This window comes from Micromesistius poutassou, assembly GCF_964030765.1.
Source record: "Micromesistius poutassou genome assembly, chromosome: 13".
Classification (NCBI taxonomy): domain Eukaryota; kingdom Metazoa; phylum Chordata; class Actinopteri; order Gadiformes; family Gadidae; genus Micromesistius; species Micromesistius poutassou.
In genome coordinates, this window is record NC_140283.1 from 8,059,325 (window position 1) to 8,077,139 (window position 17,815).

General features: G+C 42.3%; 1 protein-coding gene across 1 annotated transcript; it reads right to left on the reverse strand.

The window, feature by feature from the left end:
• Positions 1-747: 747 nt before the first annotated feature.
• Positions 748-6,797, reverse strand: ces3 (carboxylesterase 3; the record flags this gene model as incomplete). The annotated part of the gene is made up of 13 exons (XM_084477586.1): positions 6,692-6,797; positions 5,300-5,495; positions 4,791-4,929; positions 4,454-4,587; positions 3,942-4,095; positions 3,231-3,335; positions 2,873-2,974; positions 2,566-2,706; positions 2,355-2,435; positions 1,672-1,813; positions 1,419-1,568; positions 1,172-1,244; positions 748-943 (listed from the first exon to the last, which is right to left on the reverse strand). The coding sequence occupies exons 1-13, from the start codon at positions 6,756-6,758 to the stop codon at positions 748-750; spliced, it is 1,680 nt and encodes a 559-aa protein (XP_084333712.1). The 5' UTR covers positions 6,759-6,797.
• Positions 6,798-17,815: the final 11,018 nt, after the last annotated feature.

Consider the following 17,815-nt stretch of genomic DNA (forward strand, 5'->3'; position numbering starts at 1 on the left):
ACTAAAGGAATAATGTCCCCGTGGTTGGCATTAAAAGAGCATATGCTAGTTAAAGACATTTAGAAATAATAATGACATCTCTACCTACTCAAGCGTACCAGGTAGCGGTGAAGATGTGGTCTGGTGGTCGGAAGAACCCTCCTGTGTGCGTCGTTTAGCACAGTACGCAGATGTGCGCATGTTCAGATCAAAGAAAATGTGACGTTGGGGAACCCAATGACGTCGTAGAACGTCTTCCAATGAGAAATCGTTTGACAAGTGAGTGCGATATGATACGATATAAAGACATGATAGAAGATATAATATGATATAATACTATAATACAATATATTATCATATCACATCATATAATATTTATATATAATATACGTGTTTTTTTAGTTGTCAATTTGTTAAAACAATCAAACAGACTAAGTAGAATCAGTAAAAGGTGTAGTGGACTACTTTTCGGAAGCATATGAATTAAAATTCACCATCCTCTCTTGTTCTTCTACATTTCTTTCCTTCAAACAGTCAAAAAAAAAATGTTGCGCTGACCTGTTAAATTATATACCTTGCAGTGTGGAAGATGGAAGAAGTATGAAGCATTTGTGGGAGTGGAACATAGAAAGCACTCCATTCCAGAGTGCCTAATTGCAACAACTTTTCAACTAAACATACGCAAAATGTCTAGCAATTTATGACAGAGAATACATGAACCAGAATTCCAGGGTCTGTTATGCTAGCTTACTTCTAAAGCACCAGTGATTAATTTCCTGTGCCGGCTGCTGCTGCTGCTGCTGCTGCTATGTCTTGCATCTTCTGAGGCAGAGTGAACCTAGCAAAGTTCATCTTCTCCAACTTCAATTTTTCTTTCACAGTCTGCTTTAGGCCCAGCTCCATGTATTCTTGTTTCAGGTTGTCATACTGAGGCCACTGCACCAGCCCAGGGCCATTAGGAGAGCTGAGGTTGAACAAAAGTGAATAGAATGTTATTATTATCTGTGTGCTATGTATTGTATACATGAGCTACCCCAAAGGGAACTCAAATGGTGAGCATGACAATAATAATCCACAATCAATGCATGAATAACAATAAAATACTATGAATTGGAATCTATTATGTTTTGTACAGGAAGAAGACCACTATCAGTGGATATGCATTCATCAATGTTCAAAAAGTTCCACCTACCCAGTGCGGGCAAAGTTACCCCAATAGGACATCATGGTCCTACAAAGCATGTCCTCCTCTGAGGTGATTGTGCCTGTAAACAAGGATTTTTTTTACATTATATTTATGAAATTGTACTGTAGTTCCATAGAAAATATATTTCCACATGTTAATATAGATCTAGATGCTATAAAAAAAAATGAACAGCTAACAAGAGAATCGTACACATCTTATATTATTTATTCACTAGAGTCTATAGCAAACATACCTGTGATCTTTATATGTCCGTTCCAGAAGCATCCACCAAACATGAATCCCACCTCATCCGCATGGTCAGCCTTCACAAAGCTGGGCCTGGTCAGGTTGTGCACCTCCGGACGGTGGATAAACTCATACAAGTACACTGGAACACCGGCATCTGAGGAGCACAAAGCCAGAGAACAACTCGACACTATGGCCCTCTTGTTCTTTCTGGTGCTTTCTGTGTGTGTTTCAGGGCTATCCGGACTTGTAAGAGTGACCTCTGTGGTATCCAGCTACACCGATGACAGGGATTGTCATCAATAGGTCCCCAAGGATCTCGGTGAAGCCGTCTCGGATGTCCTCGGGAGTTTGGGCACCTTTCAGGTATTCATCTGCGATCAGGGAATTGGCAAATGCTGCCTGGAAGGGGAGGGAATAATGGAGGCTTGTTTGGTAAATGGCTCTCCAGAAATGTGAAACGCTACAGTTGGCTGGCAGGCAAATAACCGATTTGTGGCTTAGTGTGAGTTTTCAGGAAATGTTGTATAATGTGGATTCCATTCCTACAACTAATAATCTCCTCCAGACTGAATTCCCAGTTAATTAAATGACTACAATTTCAATATCATTCTAGCATTTAAATTGCAGCTAATATTGTCATATTGGGGTTCTTATAGTGCTGCACGATTATGAAAAAATGTTGATTGCGATTATTTTTGCCCGATATTGTGATTGAGATTATCCATTGCGATTTTAAGAATATTGATTCAATTAATATTCCATAAATAAATAAATAATTATTCCATTATATTATTATTTCGTTATAATTGCAAATTTTCATGATTAGCTAATTGCATTGGTCAAAATCCCAGATTTAAATTGAGATGCAATTAATTGTGAAACCCGACTCAATATATAATTGTGTAATTGCGTAGTTCCTGTAAACTATTGTGTGACTGACCCCTGGTGGATTGAAAAGGTTCATCACAGCCAGAACCCTCTCTCTGCTCATGCCATTTTGCCAACCAGGAGGGGCAAAAGTCTAGAGTGGTGAACGACAAAATAAAAATAAAAATGGTTAACAGGGCAACAAACAGGCAAAATTGACAGGAGGATCAACTGAAACTATTTAGAGATGTGTGCCATGGGATTGTCCACTTGGAGGTATTCACATTAGGCAGGATCCATCCAAACTCATGATTGGTCAATCCCAACATCACAGGAATCTTCATCATCTCCTTCTTTTTCAGCAGCTCTTCAGCAACATCAGTCAAAAACAAGCCGTCCACTGTTCCTCCCAGATACACCTTCATCTGAACACAGGCGAGGGCATTATAAACTTTATGAAGACCACAACGAAGGACGGCAGACAAAGATGTTACATGCTTGCCACTTTGTGGGTAAAGAATAAATTGCATTGTGATGTGATTGAAAATGTAGCTGTGAGTATCTGTCGGTACTCTAATTGAGTAACTGTACCTTTTTGGTAGCCTCAATTAGCTCCTGTTGACTTTTCCCCCTGAAACAGCTGACCAACTGCTCTGTGTCAGGGTAGTCACAGCCGGTCAGGTTAGCCACAATCTGTGACAGACACATACACCGAGCTGGTAATAAACTTCCTGGATTATTTACATATTACAAAATAAATCATTATTTTAAAATATAAATATAATGAAGAAGGAGAAATATTACTCAAATTGCAATTCTCTGGTAATTGTTTGATCATTGTATACATGGGATTATGCTTTAGAAGGATTCACATGGCAAAAATATATAGAGAATATATCGATTTTATTAATAAATGTGTACATTAACTAATACCTTATTTATGGCATACCTTGGTTTGTTCCATAGGCTGATTTGAAGTATATTTTCCCAGTGTGGCTACTCCACTCTGGAATACTGCCTTATGAAATAGTCCATTGGATAGGGGTGAAAGGGTCTGTTGGAAATAAGGCACACATGTATCTATATATTGAATCACTTAAATGTCATGAGTAGAGCATGATTCAACCAGTAACAGTTACAGTATATAGACAACCTTTACCCTTTTTATATAGTGGCAACATTGTGTCCAACTAAATTGGTAACAGAAACCAATCCCTCATTAAACTCAGGGACCAATTCAATGTTTTGCCTACTTGATAGAGAGTATTTGTTCATGTCTCAGAGATCAGTTAAGTGGAGCTATAACCCTGGACTTCCCTGATTGGTCTAAAGTCAATTTCGCTAGACCAATGAAATCACTTTAGATTGTGGCTATACTGTTCAACTACCAACCGGCTTAAACATAATTTACATCCTTAACCTAAATTGTGACTTTATTGACCATGAATTTGAGGTCTCGCACAAATTCATGGTCCTACACTCCAAACTGTTTACAGATAACAGACTTAACAGTGATATAAAATAATATTAATTCAAAAACTACAATCCGAAATAGACTAAATGGGGACTAAATTGTAAATAAAGACAGCATTTAGACAGCACACACGTTAAAATAAGTTGGCCATGTAAAGGGTAAGGATAATTTCACGGGTAATATTACCAGGATGGATGCACTGATGCCTCCTGCTGACACCCCAGCGATGGTGACTGACTGAGGGTCTCCCCCAAAGGCCTCAATGTTCTCCTGCACCCACTTCAGGGCTTCAATCTGGTCCAAGAACCCCCAGTTACCCCAGGCATGCTCATCTCCAGTGCTTTAAAGAAGAGGGAACAACAGCAACATGTTGAGATACACCATCCATTCTCTTTCTCTACCCCCCCTTCCTCTCTCGCACTTTCTTTCTTTCTCTCTCTCTCTCTCTCTCTCTCTCTCTCTCTCTCTCTCTCTCTCTCTCTCTCTCTCTCTCTCTCTCTGTCTTCACAAACAAACAACAGAAACATGTTGAGATACACCATCCATTCTCTCTCTCTACCCCCGCCCCCTTCTCTCTCACTTGTCATCAACGCACACACACACACACACACATACAAACATATACACACACATAATGAGGTCATAACGTGACAAGCATCCCAAAACAACAACTTTTGTTGAGCACACTTTTTCAGTACCTCAGGAACCCGAGAATTCCCAGGCGATATTGGATCAAGACCACCACCATGTTTTCATAGACTGCCAATGGAGAGCCGTCACCCTGAGAGGCCGCCCCGATGGTCAAGCCCCCGCCATGGATCCACAACATCACCTTGGCAACGACATCGAAACACAAGAGTCACTTTCTGTTCTTTTTTCTCGGTTATCATTTTAGACAGGAAGACAGTGGAGAGATTCTGATCAACACAATCAATTTCAGAGCAACCAAATAACAGAGGTCATTGCATTTTTGCGAAAAAAGCGAAACCCCAGACTGGACATCTAGCCTTTCAGTCTGTAGGAGGGCTGACTTACAGGCAGCTTGTCCCCCGCTACTGCGCCGGCCGGAGTGTAGACGTTCAGATAGAGACAGTCTTCTGATACCTCTGGTGATGTGACCTTCATGGACATAATCTGAGACACCAGAGAAACAAAGGCTGGGTCCTGAATACACCTAGATTTTAGACAGAGAGAGAGAGAGAGAGAGAGAGAGAGAGAGAGATAGAGATAAATATAATATGCCAATAATATTTGTATTCTCTTTATGCAGTTACACTTTAAAGGGCTTAACAGGTCGATGTTTAGTTGAGAATGAGAACCAAGACAGACAGACAGGAAAGGAAAACATTAGCAAGAAAAACCAGAGAAGAGAGACAGAATAGGGAATGGCCTTGAGTGACCTAGAGAGAAAGACAGATTGATAGAGTGAAAAAAGAAGGAGAGGGCAGCGGAACAGACTGAGAGACCTGGGTGGTCCGGACATTCTGAACAACAGAGCCAGCGACCTAGATCCCGGTCCGTTCATCATGCTGCAGCCCACTCACATTGGAGGCTGCTGTGTGCCGTCCCTCTCCCCCTCCCAGGCCTCCGCCGGCTGGGGGTTAGCCAGGCGCAGGGGCCCCACTGGAGGTCGGGCAAAGGGGATTCCCAGGTACTGCTCCGCTCTTGCCTCTGTGCCCTTCACGGACACGTAACCACCCCGGACATTGCCATTTTTCAAGGACACCAAAGGTCCCCCTGCTGGGAAAACAACACAGTGATACTGTTAGACTGTGAGAGCTTGATGAGGGAACTGATTGGTGTAGGAAGAACACCAACTGAATGACCTCCACTGGCTGATATGAACAGAGATAACGAGGACCTACATGCAGTCATACATGTACATTTGGGCTATTTTTTGTACATGAGCATGACATCATCTGCCACTCAAATACCTCCTATTAAGAATGACTATAGTTTGGCAGGGGTTTGGAAGTAATTATTGATGGCAAAATAGTTTGCCAGTTTGCTCACTTTTGGAGAATGAGAGGAGGAGAATGAGAAGACAAAAAAAGGAAATAATGAAAAAAAACATACAATCAGCCTCTGATGTATTGTACAACACATTCTTCCATTGTTTTCACTGGTGAGTGTATCTGGAAAATCTATTTATTTTTATCAAGTCACTGGGGTGCACCTGTGCTGTCCTACCATGGTTTACACATGTAGCATGTAGACAGACCTGCAATCATCCGTGGCAGTTATGCGAGGGTACTGGGGGGGCCGTGCCCTCTGTGGCCCCCCCTCAATGTGGCGCTCGAAACAATGATTACAGATCATTTTTGGCAAATGATGATACAAAGACCACAGTATGATGAGGAACACCAAGGTTAACCAGCATGTCTTCAACTCTGGTGGTTAACCTACTGTTTTTTATTTTTTAATAATGTGCTTTCTGAAATTATTTGGTATTTAAAGTTCTTCAAAAAGCGGAAGCAAGCTGTCTTCATATCTATTTTTTTTTTTACTTCAAATGGAGATGGTTTTAATCCCTTGTAGTTTGAACATTACATTTTCTAATCAGTTCCTCCGATGGATCCCATCTGTGTTGGATGGTTGTATTGAGATAAGGATTCACCTCAAATCCAAACAATTTACTGCATTCATGTTCCAATCAGCAAAACATTTTAAAAAATACACATAAAAAGTACCCCAGTCCTCCAGAAAGCTGGCGTGAGGACCACATTGTTGAATTGTATTTAGCGTTGTCTTATGGGCCCTCTTATAGACAAACTACCCCCAGCCTGGCCTCCCCAGTTGAAATGGTAATTTCAATAAGACCACCCTATTTCTCAAAACAATGGCTGTCCTTCTGAATCTGCCACTATATTTATAGATAAAGAAACATATATTAATATTGATATTTAGATCTATGTCTTGAAATAATATATTCTTACCTGGTGCACCAAGCGCCAGAAATATAAAGGTGCTAAGCAGGTAAACAGTTGACAGCACTGTACACATCCTGGCTTCTAGCTGAGACACAGAGGAGTATGGGTTGAAGACTCAGAGTAGCTGCTCTCTATCCCCGTCCCTTGAGGCTCCACCCCTTTTACCACAGACACACACACACACACACACACACACACACACACACACACACACACACACACACATACACACACACACAAACACACAGACACACACACACACGCGCACGCATGCACACACACACACACACACACACACACACACACACACACACACACACACACACACACACACACACACACACACACACACACACACACACACACACACACACACACACAGGGGCCCTCACATACATACACACACACACACACACACACGCACGCACGCACGCACACACACACACACACACACACACACACACACACACACACACACACACACACACACACACACATGCACACATGCACACGCACACGCACACACACACACACACACACACACACACACACACACACACACACCTCCACCATCTACAGACTGAAATAACTGAAAATTATAAAACTGTTAAACTGAAAATTATAAAACTGAAAAAAACTGAAAAATAACACAGCAAGGTTCTAGTGACCAATGCTGATGATGGGATTGACGCAGAACACATTCTCTATCTGCTCCACAAAAACAAGAAATACTTTAAAAACAATAAGGGCAATTTTGTCACAAGCACAACTCAGCAAAAATATCGAAGACAATTCATTGATTTAACATCCACCAGTAGGACTCTGACCAGCCAGTCATGGTGCACTTTGACTTACTCATCCCCCACATACAAACTTGTGTTGGCCATGGGGGCTTTGGCCACTCACAGACCACGTTAAACACACTGTTCACCTTCTTCTTGGAAATTATGAAATTTGATTGTTTGTTTAACAATACTGCAACACACATAGCGTAGTGAAAATTAGTTCTGAGTTATTCATGCTGAGGACATTTTTGACCATTCAAAAACGTTGTCATGTGGTTCTTATTACCATTAAAAGGCTCTGGCTATTGAAGTTGATGAAGTTTGAAAATCTCGTTCATTTCACCGATTGCAGTAATTCCTAAACAGGTTTTCAAGCATATAGCTCAGGGCTGGAGTGAAGTAAGTGCCTGTTAAAGCCTCCTTGGCCACCAGAGGGCCTCCAAGAGTGAAAATATCCCTCCAGATAGCCTGACTTTTTGGTGTGTTTTATTAGTGTGCGAATGATCAAACATTGACAATAGTCAATGGTTTTTGTGGCACTGAGGCGGTTTGGGGCACAAAATCAAAATCTGCTTAGGACCCCATAACTTAAGCGTTACCAGAAACAATTGTTAACAAATTTTAGATAATCATGGTTTATTGAGGAAAATACCAAGGTACAAGACAGTACAGAGGTTATTAACTAGCAGTCTACTGGCCACATCTGGCCTGCCAGCAATTGCCCATTTCATCCTCCCAAACAAATGTTTCAATGCATTTTTACTGAAATTATGTGTAATATAAAATCTCTTTAAAATGTTGTCTACAACTCTGAAAGCATCGGATCCCTATATAAATATATAATATTCTAAAGACTTCTTGTAATGTTCAGCTAGAATTAGGCCTTTCTTACACAGATTTCTGTCTGCCTGAGTAGCATGACCCCTGCTATATTTACAGGTCAGCTTTCCATGCTTGGGAGCAATTCTCCTCCGGAACACCAGTCGGAGGTAAAACGTGAGCTTCCTCAATCATATAATTACCACTATTTTGAACACTATAGGCCTATATATGAGTTAGCCTACATGTTTTAATTATAGGTCCTTAAAGTGATAAGATTCAATATTCTTTTAAAGTATACAACTGGATCCAATAACTGCATACTCCTGTATGCCTATAGGCCCTAAAAATGTATATATGGTCATTATCTATAAAAGTAAGCAACTACTCATAAAGTATTTCAAATACACTATATTAATCTTTGAAGGCACGTTTTTGTACGGAAACTAATTACATTTATCATTGCAAACAATTTCAAGTACTTGGGTTTTTTGTATTTGAACTTTCACTTTATCTGAAAGATATTTTGAGACGCATACAAAAAACATGTACAAAAATGTACGTTAAATTATACCACAAGGTGGCACTACAAGGTGGCTTTAATTCATGAGATCGCTAATCCGCTTTTCATTGACAATACCACAAGGTGGTATTACTAGCAAGGTGCAGGCCTTTTATATATATATATATATATATATATATATATATATATGTGTCTTTTATCATAGCACGAGTAGAATTCTCATTGATACAATCCTAATTCAAAATAATTTGTTTTTCATGAACAAAAAGTGTTCAATTATTCATGATTTCCAGATTACAATACGCATAATCTTTGAGTAGGCTATGTCCAATGTTTTGTTAAAATGGCAAATTAATTGCAAAGCATGAAATTGAAATCTTAATGAAATCATCAGTCAAAAATCGACAAAGGTAGGTCTACATATGAAGCATTTCTGGATAATGAGCATACATTGATGGATAAAAAGTTATAATGCGTGATAGTTGTGCCAGGTATTCAAAAACATACTCTAAACAAGATGCTGACCAGATAATGTTATTGTTGTCTCACTTGTCCAGCAATTAATTAAATATCACATTCAGGGTACAAACCAAATAAACTAAATGAGGAAAAATGAGCATGATGTTTGAACCAATAAAATGTTTCATTGTATGTTTTAATTATATCGGTGGTAAATCCTGTCCTTAAGCAGTTTGAACTGAAAAGAATGCCTCTCTTCTCTGCTCTCAGGCAAGGGTCTCAATGTCAGAGGTCTGATGTATGCTCTGTGGTACCTCTCTCGTATCGGTTGTTGTCTTGGTGGTCCTCTACATATCACCAGGTCTATATCATATCACAGGTCTCCCCCCATTCACCAGAGTGCAGCCAGACCTTCATCCAAGTCAATGTGGACCCCACCTCTTTGATGCAGGCCTGGACAAAAGACAGTGAACTATTCTGTCCATACTTCTATTTGGGGATTGTGTTTTTATAACTCGCTCAGCTCTGCCCAATTCTAGCTCTAACTAAGCCTAACTGCTGCAGCGATGACCCTACACCAGCGTGGTCACCCCCCTCCTTAACCTGTTCGCCACCTGCTGACTGGCAGGGAGGACTTACAACGGCGCAGGGGCTCTTTGCTGAATGGAATACAATATAGATGATATATATATATATATTCGAATTTTTTTTTTAATATATATATATATATATATATATATATATTTTTTTTTTTTTCGAATTTGCTGTTATATATATATTTATATGAAACTATATTATAAATGATCATGACGGGTTCTGGGATTTAGTCTATTGGTTGTTCTACAATGAATTTGACTCAACTGCATTCATTGGTGAGAGAAGTCAATGGTTATAATGTATATATGTACAGATGGGACTATAGGTCTAGATTCAGCTAAACATACATATTCACATATGCTTTGTTGTGTTACGATTTGGATTTTTTAATTTGAAATACTCCTATTGTTATTTGCACCTCTGAGTGTGTACATTTGATGCAAATGAAAAGAGCAAGTAAAGGCAACGAAAGAAAGACTAGCCTTAAAATCGGAAATATTGCGGTAGAAAAATCCTGCGTCGTCACAGTCTATGACGAGCAATATTTACCTACAGATATGAAAACGTGAAACTTAAACGGCCTACATTAAAAACATACCATTAACTGACAGCTTCAGAGTCGCATGGAAAACCCAACCAATGGGATACGAGTGCGTTGAGCACGTCACACCTAAGGGGGCGTCTCCGAGGCGGGCTGCTGCTGTCTGGCTCTGGTAGTACCGTAGTTCACTGTGGCTAACGCTTGCGCCCCACTGAAACTGTCTGCCCGAAACAGGGGGCGGACCGGGATAGCAAGTCTACACAAAACCAAAACAGTGATACACTGACCTCTGAATCGGCAACAGTTTTGTTATTCAGAAAACGCTATTCTTTCTGGTCGCCCGATCACGGTCATATCGAAGACGCACCCAATCCAAGGCGCCGTGGAAGGAAACGAGAAGGAGCCACATCTGGGGAAAAAGAGGGCACGAGAAGTGACAAACTTAGCCACAGGTAGCTGTCGTGTCAAAGATATCAAAGTGCAGGCGGGTCATGCGGATATCTCTGGTCGGAGATCAAAACGTAGCGTACAAGTAGGTTAGTAGTTTCTCGTGGGAAGAAGACTGCCTGCCTGCTCCGTCTATCTAGAGGGCTACGGAACCGAGTATAACCATGTCCCGAAGAAAACAGAGCAAACCCCGGCAGATCAAACGTAAGGATTTATCATTTATAACATGTATTTACAATTGTGAAATGTCGATTTACATATGTGTTTTTGGGCGTCCCTTGAAGTTGTAGTCTGTAGGGCTATTTGCATTTTTCATTAAAGCGCACTCAAGTAAACTTAATATATTAACAATATCCGGTCATTATTAATTATTTAATTGGACAGTGCTTATTTGATAGTGTACATTGCACTTCATGCTAAAAATGAAATAAACAGAACGTACATTATTGCAATCAGTTTAAATTGTGACGTTGGATCATTCAATTGTATGAACATGATGAGCCTTTCCAGGATTGTACGTGAACAGTTATTTTGGATAAACTTTTATTAGTCTAGTCATTAAGGATAGGACAGCAAGAAATATGTCCATTGCAAGCCTAACTGAAGCCATGGTTTCCTGTTTAATTCTGTTGTGGAAACGTCACTGGTCTCTGAAAAAGCGATGTGAACATAGATAAACAGCGATCCGATCTCAGCCTAGATAAGAATTAAAATTGGATCTTTTTTATTTGTTTTCTGTCTGAGACAGCGCCGTTGCATTTCCCCTGGCTTTTCAGTTCTCTTTCCATAGATGTGGCGTCCGATAGCGCGCCTGGCTGATCTTGCCTGAAGATAACGGGGTTACAATTGGATCTTTTTTTCATTTATCCTTTTAACTCAATAATGCATCTTGGGGCGCTCGTTTGGGAGGCTTTTTTCTTTTGGTCTGGCGCTTGACTGGTATTCATGCTTGACGAGTCCTTCCTGTTTATAAGATGTGTAAAGTTGTATCGCTCGAGCCTGATGTTTGAAAAGATATTAGAACAACGATGCTTTGTAAACACATCTTCCCTTCAGTAATTTATTTTGCAGAAGATGTACTCCGGTTTTTCATAGGCTACCAGACCTTTATTTGTCTCTTTTCTAAAGTAGATGCCTCTCCATGATAAACCTACAAAATAAATGTTCAATCTCTTTTAATAACTAAATGTCAAGGCATACAATGCTTATAAAAGTAAGAGATAGTACTGATTACCTGATGAATAGCATTGCCAAAATTAGTTGAGTGTGTCTCACTGCCGAGCTTAACATTTGTTGGGAGATTTGCAGTTGATAAGCTTGCATTGTACCAAGAGTAGTCCACTTCCCTTTTCCCCTCATATCTGTGACCGTAGAGCAGACTGCCGGCTGTGGAAATTCCCAGCAGGCACCTCAAGCAAACGGCAAGGTTGGTAGATATATTCCAGAACCCCCCTCCCCAAACTGATAAAACAGTCAGCTGTAACGTAACGCTCAGTCCAGTCTTCACGTGCACGAGAGTGGCTGTGCGTGTGCAAGTGCCCACAATCTCCGTGGCCTGTTTTGTGTGCTCCATGCTTCATATCTTTTATTTCATTTTTTTTTCTTATACTCCGAGTCCACCACCTCCATGCCGGGCTTATGCAAGCAGACCCTCCTGTTTGCTGTGTCCGAGGCCACTTGTGATTTCAGCAGACATTTTGATAGTAGCCAGTGAGGATTTGATAAGGACTCATGGCCGGGTGTTGTTGGCTGTTGGCAGGGATGGGGGGGGGGGGGGAGGGGGGGTGCTGTGCTTAGGGGGCGCTAAGTGACTGCTCTACCACAAGGGAAAACCACATGTCTTGTGGCCCTTTTAAGTCTCCATTGCATCCACCCCCCCCCCCCCCCCAACATAAAACTCAAAGTACAACAAGGCTAAGTACTTTTGTGTCACAAAATACAACATCTTCACAACCGTGCATTTAATGTTTTTCCTTCCACCTCCTTAGATATTTTGGACCGCTCATAGGTCCAGGGCTCAGTGGAAGTGGCTTCAGAAGGCGAGGAGGTGTATATAAAAGAGGAATGTGTACATTAAGAGAGGGTGTAAATAAAGAGAAGAGGTGTATATAAACAGAGAGCAGTGCATAAAGCGAAAAGGTATATACAAAGAGAAGAGGTGTACATAAAGAGAGGAGGTGTACATGAAGAGAGGAGGTGTACATGAAGAGAGGAGGTGTACATAAGGAGGAGAGGTGAAAGCGATGGTGAGCTGTGCAGCCAATGGATATTTGTATGCGTCTCCTTGTGCGTCATCCCCCCCTAACGGTTGGAGATCTCCCTGACCGATAAGGGCTCCTCTCCTTGATGGACGGATAAGATGCAGGCAGGACCCACTAGGGGTGGGAGAGAGGGGTGGGGCAGATGCCTGGGCCTGGATTTTGGCGGTTGAGATGGAAGGCTGTGATAAGCCCAAAAAAAAGGGGGGGGGGAGGGGGGGGTGGGGACTGATTGCTCCAGCTGATAGCTGAGAGAGCAAGAGAGAGAGAGAGAGATTGAGGGATAGATAGAGGGTTTGTGTGCACATTGTAATTACATCTGCCCATGTGCATGCCGTCTCTCTCAGTTCCCCTCAGAGCCGGTTTTGTTTGTTTTGATGGTTCCCCATGCTGTTGTTTAGGGGTGGGTAGAAGTCCCTGGGTAATTGTAAAAACAAAATAGAAGAAGGAGAGAAAGCGGAGGATTAAAAAAAGCACATGGCGGAGGCGCTGAAGGTGGATGTGTTGGCAGGAGGGATAAGGCAGAGGAGAAGAGGAGATGGATTGTGTGCAGGGGAGAAAAGGAGAAAGCGAGAGAGAGAGACAGAGAAAGGAATGGGGGGGGGGGGTTGGGGGGGCAAAAGGTCTGGAATACATAATGGGGTGGTGTATGAATTCATTGTGGGTTTTTTTTTTTTTCAATACCAGGCGAGCCAGCTTGCTGCTTACCCCCCTCCCACCCCTTCCCCCACCTTCCCCCACCTTCCCCCACCTTCCCTCCTGCACGCCAGAAAGATGTTTCAGGCAGATAAGGAGGCCTGCTGATCGCAGATAGATAATGGCTCTGCTGATCCACACAGCTGATTGTGTGTGTGTGTGTGTGTGTGTGTGTGTGTGTGTGTGTGTGTGTGTGTGTGTGTGTGTGTGTGTGTGTGTGTGTGTGTGTGTGTGTGTGTGTGTGTGTGTACGCATCTGACATCACCAGCAGAGCTAAGGAGATTGGTACTGATAACACACACCTCCCATGGTTAAAGAAAAGCTAAGAACACATTGACCCACCCCTCTGTCTACAGACACACACACATACACACACACACTTTGCCTCCACATCCATCCGCCCATAAAAGTTGTGGACGTATACCTAGTATTGTGTATGTGTTTGTGCATCTGCTCTGTGTGTGGCTGTTCAAGTTAAATAGCTACATGAATTATCTTTTTTTTCAGTCCCTCTGACAAGGCTTCAGCTCACATGGCTGTTGTATAGGCGCACAACTGAGGGATTAGTTCATTGTCTCAAAGACAGCGCCACACAAAAAAAGAGTTGTGGGTGCATGTGTCCCTGTGAGTAAGTGTGTGTGTTTGTTTGTGTGTGCGTGTGTCGGTGTGCATGTGTAGACACAAACACAAACATGGGAAAGCCACCAAGGCGCCGCATGGCACTGTATAAATGCGTGTGCGTGTGTGTGTGTGTGTATGCACGCCTGTGGTTGTGTGTGTGTGTTGGTTTTTTTCCCCGCCTTTGTTCTGCTTTTAGCTTGATGTGAACTTTCGATAAGCCGCGAGGCCTGATCCCCTATGCTGATACAGATCACCAGGCTTGATTAGAGTTGTTATCAGGCCGGACCAGGCAGGAGCTGGGGCCTACACCGCAATAACAACAGGCTGAGGCAAGGAGCAGCAGGGGCTGGACCCGGACAACCAGTTCCACCCCCTCCTGCTAATGGGATTACTGTTGCTGTATAATTAGATGATAGGTGTGAATGCATTTATTTCTCTTCTGTCTCTGTCTCGCTGTCTCCTCTCTGTGTCTCTTTCCCTCTCTCTCTCTCCCTCTCTCTCTCCCTCTCTCTCTCTCTCTCTCTCTCTCTCTCTCCCCCCCATTTCGCCTCCGTCTCTCTCTTGCGCAAACTCTTTCTTGCCTATGTATCTATTAATCTGCCTCTTTATCTCTCGTCTGTTCCTCTATCTCATTCAAGAACCTCTTCTAGCTTCCTCTCTCTCCTCCCACCTTCTGTTTTCACCCCCCCCCCCTCCCCAGCGCTAACAAGCATTGTCGTTCATTAATTTAATTAAAATTAATGCCATATATTACTCGTTTCTGATTCCTGCGGCCGATAACATCGACAGAACAGGGAAAAATGTTCCGTGTTCGTCGATTATTATCGCAAAGGGTGCTCTGTGTGTGTGTGCTGTGTGTGTGTGTGTGTGTGTGGGGGGGGGGGTGTTGCGTGCCATTCCATTTTATATTTTAAGCGCAAAAGTTCTCTTTTTGAACAGCAGTGGGGCGGTTGGGTGAGAATTAAATATTAAATAAAAAGCCAAATGGGAGAATAAAAGTGAGGAGTCAGCAGCAGCAGCAGCAGCAGTCTGAATCGTGATGGGTTGATTCTGCCGGCAGATATTAAAGAGAGAAGAGCTAGATGTTGACTGATTGGGCTTCAGACGCTGGATCCCACGCTCGCCATCAGATAGCCTGGCCCCAACGCAGTGGCAGGACTGCACTTGGTCACATACAGCAATGTGCACGAGAGGCAGTCACACACACACATACACACACACACACACACACACAGAAGAGTAATATGTGTTATGAAGTAAAGGAAACAAAAAAAAGTAAAAAGCCTTCCAGATAGTTTATGAGTTTGTGGCTGTCTTTTACTGAGTAAGTCGTAACTGTGCATGTGTGTATGTGTGTGTGTGTGTGACGGGGGGGTCACTGGAGGAAAATGTGGTTCTGGTTGGAGTGTGGATGAATTATTGCCATTTCCTGCCATTTAACACGCTGCTGGGGGGCATGGTTAGTTTGTTATGAGTTATGGTTCTACAGATCTCAGTGCCGTTGTAAACCGTTTCACCCTTTGACCTGTGCTGTTAGAGAGAGGCAGACAGTAGCATAGACTACACTAAAGTTGTTTGCTCTAGCAGTGGTGATTACTGCCTGCCCTTCATTGTTGTTCTTTTGCTTTATTTCTGATTGCGCACCTTAGCTGGTCCCAGGGTGTCATGGTGGCTCTTGTGAGTCGTTTTACAGCAGCTCTACTAAAACGTACGACTCCAAGGCTTGCACTGTCAAGTACAGCAACAGGTGCCCAAACATATTTTTTCTGTTATTTTTGAACTGAATGGGTCACTTTTTTATTTTATTTTACGTATTTGATTAATGGAAAAGCAACTATTTCCTTTTTATATGAACGAAGTGATGAACTAAGCACCATTGAATTTATTGAGTTGAACATTTGAAGCCAGAATTGACCTCTTTCCACATGTTGATTCCCTTGTCTAATCTTCTCAACTATTTCTATGGATTCTCATGAGGGGAGGGCACATGTAGGACAGGTATGTGTGTTGTTAACCTGTCCAACAGCATCATGTTTGTGTTTTTACTTGAGTCTTGGCCAGCTTGAAACTGTGTAACATGAAGCGGCTGAGTGGTATGCTCATCCTACTCTATTTCAGCCATGGTGGACGGCCGGGTCCCCTCCATGTCTGGTCCTAGTGACTGGGGCTCCTCCAGTGACTGGTGTGACTGTCTGTGTGCTGTGAACTGTTGGCGGCAGGCAGAGGAACAGCCAGCGTTACGACAAGGCCTCCCTGACGGAGGTGATAAGACATGCCATTTTCTCCTACTGTGCTGATCGTCCTGTCCTGGATGTCACACACGCACACGCACACGCACACACACACACACACACACACACACACACACACACACACACACACACACACACACACCATAAAAGGAGGTGGGTTCCAATTTAGGACGGCAACAAAAGAAGGAGAGCATGAATTCCTACATTACGTCACAAATGTAGATGTTGATTATGAGGCTAGTGATTTGTCACTAGAAGTTTGAGTCCACCATGCGCACACGGAAACACACACACACCCCTATAATACATCCATGGGTGGCTTTTTAAATTGTGCCTTTTTCAACTCCTTCTACTCTTTTGACAGTATTTTAAGTCAACGTGTGTGGCCTGGGTTTTGGGAAATGCACGCATGCAAACACACAGGATCTCAAGCTGTTGCTTTATATAATCACTAAGTCTAACCTGAAATTCCCTCTCCCCCTCCATATCTCTCCCATCCCATCCCATCCCATCTCTCTCTCTCTCTCTCTCTCTCTCTCTCTCTCTCTCTCTCTCTCTCTCTCTCTCTCTCTCTCTCTCTCTCTCTCTCTGTCTCCCTCCCATCCCATCTCTCCCTCATCCCTGGTGTGTACAGTGTGAGTCATGGGAGGGGGTTTGGTTGTGAGTTTGCTTTGTGCTTGTGTAAACTCATGTGTTGCTTGGACTCCCTGGCTGATAAAGTGACCTGCCAATCACATCTGTGCGTGGGTGTTCTCATGCATGTTCCTCAAATGGAAATATACAATTTATTTATACAGTAAATGCAGGCAGTTTAGCTATTGTCTATGATAAAAAAAAAATAATCAAACTTTTACATCAAGTCCTATTTCGAAAATCGGTAATGACAGTCAGTGTGACCCATTTTAAAAAGTGGTTCCCTTTTTTGGTTAGGTGAGCAGTGTGACACTGTTAAATAATAGTGCATAATCAAGAACAGCAGAATATTCTGGTAATTCTCGATGAACTGTGTCTCCTTACTTGCTTGACTTGTGCAATGTTTTATTTTTCTACATCTGGAGGCACAGGCCAGCTTAAATTTCACAATTCATTTGTCACAAGTTTAGAACAATGTTATTAATCTCCCAAAACTAAG